This window comes from Clinocottus analis, unplaced genomic scaffold, assembly GCF_023055335.1.
Source record: "Clinocottus analis isolate CAN_PGR_092001 unplaced genomic scaffold, fCliAna1.0.p SCAF_47, whole genome shotgun sequence".
NCBI lineage: Eukaryota > Metazoa > Chordata > Actinopteri > Perciformes > Cottidae > Clinocottus > Clinocottus analis.
The window spans coordinates 3455-14295 of NW_027176204.1; the positions used below are offsets into that span (position 1 = coordinate 3455).

Genomic DNA, 10841 nt, shown 5'->3' on the forward strand with positions numbered 1-10841 from the left:
TTTGTGTGTTGAGAGGTTTGAGGCTGCAGCTCATGGAACAGATGATCTCTATTAGTTCCATAAATCCATTCTGTGACGTTTGACATTCAGTCAGTGGGACTACAAACCACATCTCTGTTTTGTTTTGTTTTTTTGCAGTTGTGATTACGTTTTGTGTTTTACTTTGAAGGCAACTCGTTTCCGGCTGTGTGTTATCTTTCTGTGTGCCACTTGATGGAGCTGACTAACTACAATGCGCTATCAACCGGACGGATGGAGGTAGCCCCCCCTTAAACACACACACACACACACACACACACACACACACACACACACACACACACACACACACACACACACACACACACTCTCTGAATACCACAGGAAGTAGGCACCTGATAACATGTGAGATGTGAAACCGGCATTATGTGATAAACCAGCTGTAAACTCACTGATCATTAACAACGACATCATTTCTACGTCTGTTCTTTGCATATGTGTTGTCTACGAATCATTGTTAGACGTAAGATAACCCTGCTTTGTTTAGAATTAATAATAATATGAATCATGACACTCAACATGGTGAACATGGGCCCAGGTGAGGAGGAAGCTGTCGTCGCTGCGTTAACAGCAGGGCTCTGAAGGATCCCACTTCCTGTCGGCCTGACCCGGGACAGCTGGTCCACAATGGGATCCTATCAAGGGATCCGGTCCGAGGCTCAATAGGGAAGTATTTACCAAAGGGGCATGCTAACCCTGAATGCTATTCACAGCAGGTTATTCTTATTCATTGAGGAGTCGACAGAGAGTGATGCATGATGGGTCAATACCGTCTTAAGCCATCGCCATGAGAAGGCATTATTTTTGTATCCCTACTGACTGTTGCTTCGTATAGAGAGGTGTATGTGTCTGAAGGGCTGGTTGTGTGTGTGTCTGGGGTCAACACACAGTCTCTAACACACACAGGTCTCTGCTCAGCCCCTTCAGCTCTTCTCCAGATTTAAATATCACTTCATGTGGAGGATTATAAAGTTTCTCAGCGTGTGTTTTTACAAGTTAGTTGCAAAAGAAAGCAGCAGATCAAGCCAACATGTTGCCAAAAGTGCAAAACAAAATACAAAATAAAAAAAGAGCGCGTGTGTTATCACCACTGGGTTTTCCAGTTAGTCATGAGGACCAGCAGCTGCTGCGTGTGACTCACGTTGCTGCTCCTCGTATCCAGGTGAGCGGCGGGATGTGATGGTCTCAGGTAAAACCCCCAGAGGCCGGCAGCAGGCAGCCCTTCCCCCGACCCATGAGCTCAGCCGTCTTGGCATCAACCGAGCAAACGTGGAGAAATGGGAAACCCCCAGCCAGCCTTTCTGTAGCGTCACTACACCTGTATTTCATTGTTTTCCTGAGTGTGTAAACGCTGATATTTGTCTCCCAACACTCGAAACACAATGGCCTAAAAAGACACAAACTATACAAGTGACAAGCGTTCCCTGATGGTTTTATTGCATGGATTACCTGAGACTATTGTGTGACAGATATGATGCAAAGTGCTTCCGTCGGCCATGTTTTCATGAACTAGATAAATGGACCTACGGCTTCGGTGGTGGAGATTGAGGGAGAGAAAAAAAACATTCATGGAATTTGAAGGATGTGGCCAATGAAAAGTTAATCACGGTGTAAACATGTTTAGAAAGCAGCTGTTGGTAAACATGTGTGTAACCAACATGTTCTGATCCGGGCTGCTCTGCTGCGCCGGCCAGCTGGGAGGAAGCCAGCTGCATGCCCATCCAGTAAATCTGCTGATGGATAAAGCATAGTGTGTAACACACACACACACACACACACACACACACACGTAAACACACACGTGTCTGCACTGGAGTCAACCAGGTGGCCTGAGGTGTGAAGACTTTACCAGCTCCTAACACAACTCAAGGGAAAGGTTCCTGACAGCTATGAGCTCCAACGTCTTTGATATTCAATAAATCACGACAACTGAGGGAACAAACAATCACATGAATACATCGTGGAAAACACACAAGTAGAATAATTAATCTGTAAATGAATAATCTGCGAATTTCCTGATAACATCACTTTTTATACAATCGTGTCACTTTTTGTAACGATCCCCCAAATCAATGAGTGTCAAAGACATTTGGACTCAACACACACACACACACACACACACACACACACACACACACATGAAAAAAAATCTTTCACAAAACACATGTGGCTGAATTAGAATAGCTTTAGCACGGTTGTTGCTGGAGCTAACAAGCGCTAACAGGAGCTAACAGGAGCTAACAGGCGCTAACCAAGCTCTCAGGAAGAGGCTGCAGGCCCTGATTGGCTGAAGCGGGACGGAGGTGATGAGAGGTGACACCCTGAGGTAACACTATCATTATGTAAAGTGGTGTTATGAAATGAGAGCTGTTATTTGGGGGAAATGTCTGAATGAAACATAAACTTTTGAAAGAGTGCATTGTGAGATTGAACTACTTACGATTAAATAATATCGATGAATCAATGACGATTAATTATAAAAGCATTAATAATGGTAGATGATCAGGAATTGTATATATATATATATATATATATATATATATATATATATATATATATATATATATATATATATATATACTTTTAACAAAATGGATTCATATGCTTATTTATTTCTTACAGTAATGTCTTTTTAATTTAATGAATTTGTAATACATCATTTGGGGATTTCACACGATAGTTTCTTTTCTAAATGGGGCAAATGAAGTGAATGCATGGTTTTGTGTTGTGTTGAGATGATGTTGTTTAGATGTGTATATCTTCATGTGCTCCATCAGATAAGAGAGATGCAAAGTAAAGGAGAGAGAGCATGACTTGCAAAACAGACGCAGGTTTTCATTTGAAATGCAAACTTCTTCATCGAGCTGCCAGCTACATTCAAATATGTGTTCCAGTTAGAAATGTTTTGCAATTCTCAAAGTATCCAAGTGGAGAACATGAGTCTCCAGACTCCTTTCTCTCTCTTCTTGAAGTGCTACTGCCCTCTGTTGGCCGGAGTAGGGACATGCAACATGGAAGTGCAGCAGAAATGATCCATCAACGTTCACGATGAAGCAGCTTCTAAACAAGCTGGTGTTTCGTGCGTGCAGAGAGGACGTGCAGTGTTCAATGCCCACGTTCACAGCTAACACAAGAGAACGATGCAATCGGTATTTTTAGCTTTCTGACTGCTGCTGGTTCCTCTTTTTCATTTCAGTATGTCATTTACATGTTGTGTTTTTTCTCTCCACTTCCCATGAAGCTCTCTGACTTCAGCAGGTTTCCTCACTTGTGTTTGTGCCGTTGTCTCATCAGCTGAACTCTGCGTCCTCACACAAAAGCATTCTGACACAGAATCAGCGACATAAAAAAGGTAGGCTTTGATTAGATTTTCTCTTGTAGAGAACCATGTAGCTGTCCATATTAATGCTGATATTAGGCCGATATTAGGGAAATGAGTGTGAACGTACTTTGTAGTACCAGTTTAGATCAATGAATGTGGAGTCAGGGTGTGTGTGTACTTCCTTGTGTCTGTGTGTGCGGCTTCAATACATCAGAGAGGCCCAGACGTCATGTTTATTTATTTACCAGACATTTATGGCCGTTTTATTTTCCTCTTCTTTTCCTCAATGAGTGCTGTCCCCTGAGAGGATGGAGTGGTGGCTGCTCTGTCTGCTGGTCCTGTTCTCTCATGCAAATGCAGTTTCAGGCCATCATCCCAATTGTAAAAGATCAAACAGTGAGAGGCTGCGTTATACGTTTTTTTATTCAATATGCTATTTCTGTGTATCTTGAATATCAATACACAATCATTTTACCTTACAGATGTTCAGCAAACCAAAAAATGTATGAAGGAAGTCCTGAACATTTTGAAAGATGGAAACTTTAACGACGCGATCGAGTAAACATTTTCATTGTGTTTAAAAGAATTTATGTTATGAATCTTGTTTTTATTTAGTTTGTTTTAGTATTTCACCAGATGTGTGTGTGTGTGTGTGTGTGTGTGTGTGTGTGTGTGTGTGTGTGTGTGTGTGTGTGTGTGTGTGTGTGTGTGTGTGGGTTAAGGCAGTGGATCACAATGTATTGTTTGGTTTAAGGAAACGAGTTGTAAATCAAAATGATGAACATGTTTGTGATGTCCTGTCCCACAAGAACCCTGCAGAGCCTGCAACAGACTCTAGAGGAAACTAGTGTGTCCTCCACGACATCGTTGTCCGAGAGCGGTTTAGTGGTCCTCATTCGGAAACCCAAAGGTGGCTGCAAAGGTGGCTGCAAAGGTGGCTGCAAAGGTGTTGGACTTTATGCTAGTGATAAAGAGGTAAGGATCCAAGTAGCTCGGCCATAAGATGACAATGCCCAGACTGACTGAAATATCTCCACAGCTACTCGATGCTATTTGATTTTGTCTGATTTTTATGCACGCTTCCCGGTCTGAATTTGGGGCTTTTAGTAAAATATGCAGACGGAAACCTTCAGTTCTGAAAAGTGAAGACAATTCTTAAGTGCCTTAAGCTTCCATTATCTCTGATAGCCAGCAGGGGGCGACTCCTCTGAAGTCTATTTAAATGAGTCTACTTCTCTTGACGTATTCCCTCAGTAAACATTGTAAACATGTGTTTATGTCTCCATCTCTAGTTTCACGACGCTCTTTCAGTAACTTCTGGTCCCTGTTTTTGTGTCTGTGCCTCTGATGAAGGCAAAAGAAGACGAGGCGGTGGTCAACAGCACCGTGAGCGTCCAAGTGCCGAGCGAGTTGGACGCCAACGACACCATAGTGTTCTGCATGATGACCTGGCCTGAAGCAAAGAACCTGGTGAGGATGTGTCATGTTGCATCCTATGTGCAGAGTTCACCTCAACGATTGGACCACTCCTGGTTTTTGCACATTTTTAAATCCAATTGAGCTGAAGTGAAGCAGGAAGTGGCCTCGAGGAGGAGGCAGCGAGGTCTGAGATCAGTTGACATGAAGAGGAACACTTGCTGGAACGTTGCAAAACTTCCTTCATATCTCGTATACGCGTGTACACATCATGTGTTCAATGTTCAAACTCAATGACTGCATGTGTTCAAGCTCCCAGGAGCTGGGATGACATCATAGCTTCTTCTCCAGCAGCTCATCTTCAGTGCAGGAGGACTCATTGTGTCACGTGACCTGAGATGCACACGGCACGAGATCCTTCTGACAGCACGAGCAGCCTTGTTGTAGTTCAATAATTTCATTTGATCAAGTCTACGTTACAGTTACGGGAACATTCACTTTTCCATGTTGAGCTGTTTTTAACGGCTACGAACACTTTGCAGTGTTTTACTTTTAAAAAGGTCCGTTCAACACGCTGGCAGAAATCTACACAAAAGAGGAAGAGATGTGCATTGCTGACAAAATACAAGATCCTCAAATGCAATCTGACTGTAAATTGTATCACTTTTCTTTTTCTTTTTTGAAAAAGTAGAAGCGGTTGTGCTTTTGTTCTTCACCGTTGCTCTCTGCAAAGCTTCCTAAAACCATGATTATGATACTGACAGACAGATAACACAGGGAGGTCCTCTGTTCCTCCTCCTTCAGGAGATGGATCCCAATAAACACAATAATAGTGAAGCATGAGCTAACGTCCTGCATGTGTCCCGTGTAGACCGCATCGGCAGCAGACGTGTTACACGACAACAGGCTGATCGGCCTGAGTGTGCGCGGCCAGAGGGTTTCTGCTCTGCAGGAGCCCGTCAACATCACGGTGACGCTTCCTGCTGACGTAACTACAACTTCCTTCCATTTGCATGTATTGCCCAAGAGAAGAACAGATATGACAAACTGGCCATGTGAACCCTGACGTGAGACCTGCTGTGTTGTCACAGGAGACGCTAATCCCTCGATGTGTGTTCTTGAACTTTTCGACAAAGAGTGAGTAATATATATAGAATGTGTATTATTTTATTGTGTGTGTGTGTGATGAGGATTACGAGTTGGATTCACTGCAGCCGGTTAGCTGAGTGGATGTTATCCCGGCGAGTCAGAGGTGTTTGCATAATGGCTCTGTCGCTGTGTGGTTGTGTGGTTGTGTGTCTGCAGGCTTCAGCAGCGCTGGCTGTGAAACCCAGTGGAACCGCAGTCAGAGCGTCCTCACCTGCAGCTGCAGTCACCTCACATACTTCGGCGTGCTTCTGGTAGGCTTCACCTCCTCAGAGAGACACGACCCAACCGCGTTACCGGAGACGAGCGTGTTCACAGCAACCTTTCAACAACCAACAACCAACAACCAATAACCAAACTATGTTTAGGCCTCTGCTTGAAAGTGTCCTCCCCAAACTAAAGAGTGTGTCTCTGCAGCCACGAGGCTGTTTAATAATGTTGTGTTATAATTAAAGGAACACATGTGAGATGTTGTTCAGTTGTGTAAATGTCAGTCTGTATGTTTCCGGTTAAGAGGAAATGAAGATGACACAGAAAGAAATGAAAAGGTTTCAGGTCCGGCCAGAAGATGTGAACGTTCTCTCTGTGGAGGTTAAACAAAGTGAAGCAGAAGAAAGTCACAGAGGGTTTAGAACAGAGAACATTCAGGTGAGGTCTCTGACATTTGCATTGAGGCTCATCATCTGCACCATCTGTGACATTTGAATGTTTTCATGTACCAAACCGTATATTTCACTTGTAAATGACTTACTGTGCTCAATGCAGCTGAATATAGCAGCTTTGGGCTTTTTTTCTTTAATAAAAAACCCCAGTAGACAGTTTTCTAAAAGGTTTTCTCATGACGCACCTGAGTCATGACACTCTGTGTCGTCATTTCTGACGCTCCCACCAAAAGTACAAAATAATAATAAACTCTACACATGCAGGTTTGATTCAAAACAACAAGAGCGTTCAGTAAAGTGGAAAAGACAACATGTGCCTCCTCTCCTCATGTGTCTCCTCTCCTCAGGTGTCTCCTCTCCTCATGTGTCTCCTCTCCTCAGGTGTCTCCTCTCCTCATGTGTCTCCTCTCCTCAGGTGTCTCCTCTCCTCAGGTGTCTCCTCTCCTCATGTGCCTCCTCTCCTCAGGTGTCTCCTCTCCTCATGTGTCTCCTCTCCTCATGTGCCTCCTCTCCTCAGGTGTCTCCTCTCCTCATGTGTCTCCTCTCCTCATGTGTCTCCTCTCCTCAGGTGTCTCCTCTCCTTATGTGTCTCCTCTCCTCGTGTGCCTCCTCTCCTCAGGTGTATCCTCTCCTCATGTGCCTCCTCTCCTCAGGTGTCTCCTTCCTCCTCCGTCTCAGCCACAGACCTGCAGATTCTGTCAACCATCACTCTGATTGGCTGCAGTCTGTCTCTGGTGGCCCTGCTCGTCACCGTTCTGCTCTTCATCACCAACAGGTCAGAGTTACCTTCAATCCTTCCTCCCACCTCTTCCTTGCTTCCTTCCACTGGCTCTCTTCCTCCTCCCTTGTTTGCACTGTGTCTCGTCTGCTTTCTCTTTGCTGTCGTCACATTCAGTCTCTCCTCTAGTGGACTCTGCGCTTGGCTTCCCGCTCACCTCGGGTCGGTTCTCCCCGTCTGACAGGAAGCTGAGAGAAGACGTCTCCTCCAAGGTCCACATCAACCTGGCCATCGCCCTGATCCTCCTCAACCTGCACTTCCTGTCCAGCCAGTGGGTGGCGTCGCTGTCCTCCAGCGGGCTGTGCCTCTACGTGGGCCTCTTGCTGCACTGGTCCCTGCTGGCCTCCTTCAGCTGGACGGGCCTGGAGGGCTTCCACCTCTACCTGCTGCTGGTCCGGGTCTACAACATCTACATCAGGAGATACCTGCTGAAGCTCAGCGTGGTGGGATGGGGTGAGCCGCTCACACCGAGTCCCAACCTGCTCGAGCATGCTGGGAGGAGGGCTCTGCAGAGCGGGAGCAATGCTAAACGCTAGCTAAACGCTAGCTAAACGCTAGCTAAATGCTACGTGTTGCTACAGTAAAAGTACTAAAGTAAAAGCATCTAAATGACTCAAAGTAAAGATATTCATTATGCAGAATGTCTATTTCACAATGATATAGAACTGTATATAGATATTTATATATATATATATATATATATATAGAGAGAGAGAGAGAGAGAGAGAGAGAGAGAGAGAGACAAATATATAGATATAGATATTAATTCATATTTATATATCTAGATATCTATGTATCTTGTTGTCTATATATATCTATACATACATATATATATATATATATATATATATATATATATATATATATATATAATATATATAGATATAGAGAGAGAGATATCTTCATCCACAGTGCTACATCAAAACATATTTGTTGACTATGTTTTCATCATAAATCTAATTCTGCAAAGTAAATAAAGTTTAAAAAAAATAGTAGAATACTTAATATAGAATAGTATATAGAGTAGTACATAGAGTAGAATATTAAATATAGAGTGGAGTAGTACATAGAGTAGAATAGTATATACAGTAGAGTAGTATATAGAGTAGAGACTCTACTGTATGTAGTACTCTACAGTAGAGTAGTCCATACAGTACAGTAGTACATAGAGTAGCATAAAAAGTAGCATGAAATGACCACAGCTCCCGGCTCCTCCGCTGCTCCCTGGGCTCCTGCGTGTGTTTCAGGGCTTCCTGTCCTCATGGTGGTCGTGGTGGTCGCCGTCGATAGAGACGCGTATGGACTCGTGCCGCTGGACTCGTCTGCGCCCAACAGCACCCAGATGTAAGGGAACACATTCACAAGAAGCATGTACTGCAATAAAGTATTCACTACAGGTAGCTTTGCATGTGTGTGGGCCATCCTGTGTACTACTACTGCTGTACATGGAAGGAATATCCTGTGTACTACTACTGCTGTACATGGAAGGAATATCCTGTGTACTACTACTGCTGTACATGGAAGGAATATCCTGTGTACTACTACTGCTGTACATGGAAGGAATATCCTGTGTACTACTACTGCTGTACATGGAAGGAATATCCTGTGTACTACTACTGCTGTACATGGAAGGAATATCCTGTGTAGTACTACTGATGTACATGGAAGGAATATCCTGTGTACTACTACTGATGTACATGGAAGTAATATCCTGTGTACTACTACTGATGTACATGGAAGTAATATCCTGTGTACTACTACTGCTGTACATGGAAGGAATATCCTGTGTACTACTACTGGTATACATGGAAGGAAGTGATATCCTGTGTAGTACTGCTGGTAGGAAGTGATATCCTGTGTAGTACTGCTGGTAGGAAGTAACATCCTGTGTAGTACTGCTGGTAGGAAGTAATATCCTGTGTAGTACTGCTGGTAGGAAGTAACATCCTGTGTAGTACTGCTGGTAGGAAGTAATATCCTGTGTAGTACTGTGATATCTGGCTGCATCTCTGCTCGCTGAATGGACATTTGTACTCCAGTATTTCCCTCACAGGGGACTGGAACCCTTCTCCTCCTCTCTGCCTCCTTGCAGATGCTACATCGTGGAGCCCACGGTGAAGATGGCGAGCACGCTGGGCGTGTTCGTCCTGGTGTTCCTGTTCAACGGCGCCATGCTGCTGGTGACGGTCAGACGCATCGTGGGCCTGCGCCTGAGCGAAGAGGTTCGAGTCTCTCTGCCGTTTTTTCATGGTATTTTTAGACAGGAAGGAAAGTGTAGAACATCATGGGTCTTGTTCTTTGAGTCATGCATTTGATTGATACTCATTCGCACAAGTGAACTGCCGCGACTCAAAGTGGAGACTGGACTCGTGAGAGCGAGGCGTTCAAAGGACCTGCAGATGAGTCCAGGAGGTTTCTGCCCTGCTGTCGCTGTCCAGCAGCAGACAGCATCTGGTGCTTTGTGAGTGTCTCTGACCTGCTGATGTGTCACGACGTCTTTAGCAGTTTGGGCAGAGGGACCAGAACAGAGCCAAGCGGGACGCCTGCACCCTGCTGGGCGTCAGCACCCTGCTGGGCGTGACCTGGGGCCTGATCTTCTTCTCGTTTGGCTCCCTGACCACTGCGGGTCTCTACCTCTTCTGCATCCTGAACCCGCTGCAAGGTCAGCACAGCAATGCTCCTCATGGAGATGATGCTCCACTGAGTCACATGGCCATAACTCATGAGATGCATCCATCACTGTTGTGAGAAAAGAAAAACAACAATAATTACATTATTTTTTAGATGCAAATGTTTTTTTCCCCACGTTCTGGGACACTGTCAAGGATCAGGAAGAACATTTTGTTTGATGATGTGAAGGAAACATGCAGAAGCACCACAAAGGATAAACATTAAATGGGTTTAATGGCGACATCGCTGTCATTAATATCAGCTAAATGAATGTTTAATGTGCTGTCCAACCTGTCAACGGGTGATGGACACACATGTGATCGCTGGTTAAAGTCAAGGTCAAATGTCAACATTTTCATCTTCAACATAACAGGATTTGTATTCCTCTCACAAAGTGTCAACAGCACAGCAATGTCAGGGACATTAAATCATAAACGGTGCATATTATATGATGATATTTCATGTGTGGTGGAGATTGCCTTGAACATTTGCATGATGTCACACAGGGACGAGCCACAGCCAGAAGGATTTGCATGTCCAGCCGTCTCTAACAGTCCTCTTGTGACTCCTCCTCCTCTTCCTCAGGGTTCTTCCTCTTCCTGTGGTTTGTGATGTCCTGGAAGAAGAGCAGGAACCCAACGACCAACACGAGCAGTGCAACCACACACAGCACCAACAGCTGAGCCTCGCCCCACACACACACACACGCTGTCCGTGTGTGTGTGTGTGTGTGTGTGTGTGTGTGTGTGTGTGTGTGTGTGTGTGTGTGTGTGTGTGTGTGTGTGTGTGTTGGGTACAATGTATGCAG

The 10841-nt window shown here is 44.6% G+C and overlaps 1 protein-coding gene and 1 long non-coding RNA gene across 2 annotated transcripts; both read left to right on the forward strand.

The window, feature by feature from the left end:
* The first annotated feature begins 3647 nt into the window (after positions 1-3647).
* LOC137801946 (uncharacterized) lies at positions 3648-4252 on the forward strand. Its single transcript, XR_011079930.1, has 3 exons — positions 3648-3757; positions 3844-3919; positions 4171-4252. It is a non-coding gene; the product is annotated as an uncharacterized lncRNA (long non-coding RNA).
* A 456-nt stretch (positions 4253-4708) lies between these two features.
* Positions 4709-10716, forward strand: LOC137801936 (adhesion G-protein coupled receptor G1-like). The gene is made up of 10 exons (XM_068599387.1): positions 4709-4831; positions 5649-5765; positions 5869-5914; positions 6083-6177; positions 7239-7360; positions 7548-7816; positions 8611-8707; positions 9456-9585; positions 9866-10025; positions 10619-10716. The coding sequence occupies exons 1-10, from the start codon at positions 4709-4711 to the stop codon at positions 10714-10716; spliced, it is 1257 nt and encodes a 418-aa protein (XP_068455488.1).
* The last annotated feature ends 125 nt before the right edge of the window (positions 10717-10841 follow it).

Bases quoted from the DNA above. Each gene is read 5' to 3' on its own strand.
- LOC137801936 (XM_068599387.1), top strand. From the start codon at position 4,709: ATGAAGGCAAAAGAAGACGAGGCGGTGGTCAACAGCACCGTGAGCGTC. The intron at 5,915-6,082 runs GTGAGTAATATA...GTGTGTCTGCAG, and splicing joins CTTGAACTTTTCGACAAAGA to GCTTCAGCAGCGCTGGCTGT. The intron at 7,361-7,547 runs GTCAGAGTTACC...CCCGTCTGACAG, and splicing joins CTGCTCTTCATCACCAACAG to GAAGCTGAGAGAAGACGTCT.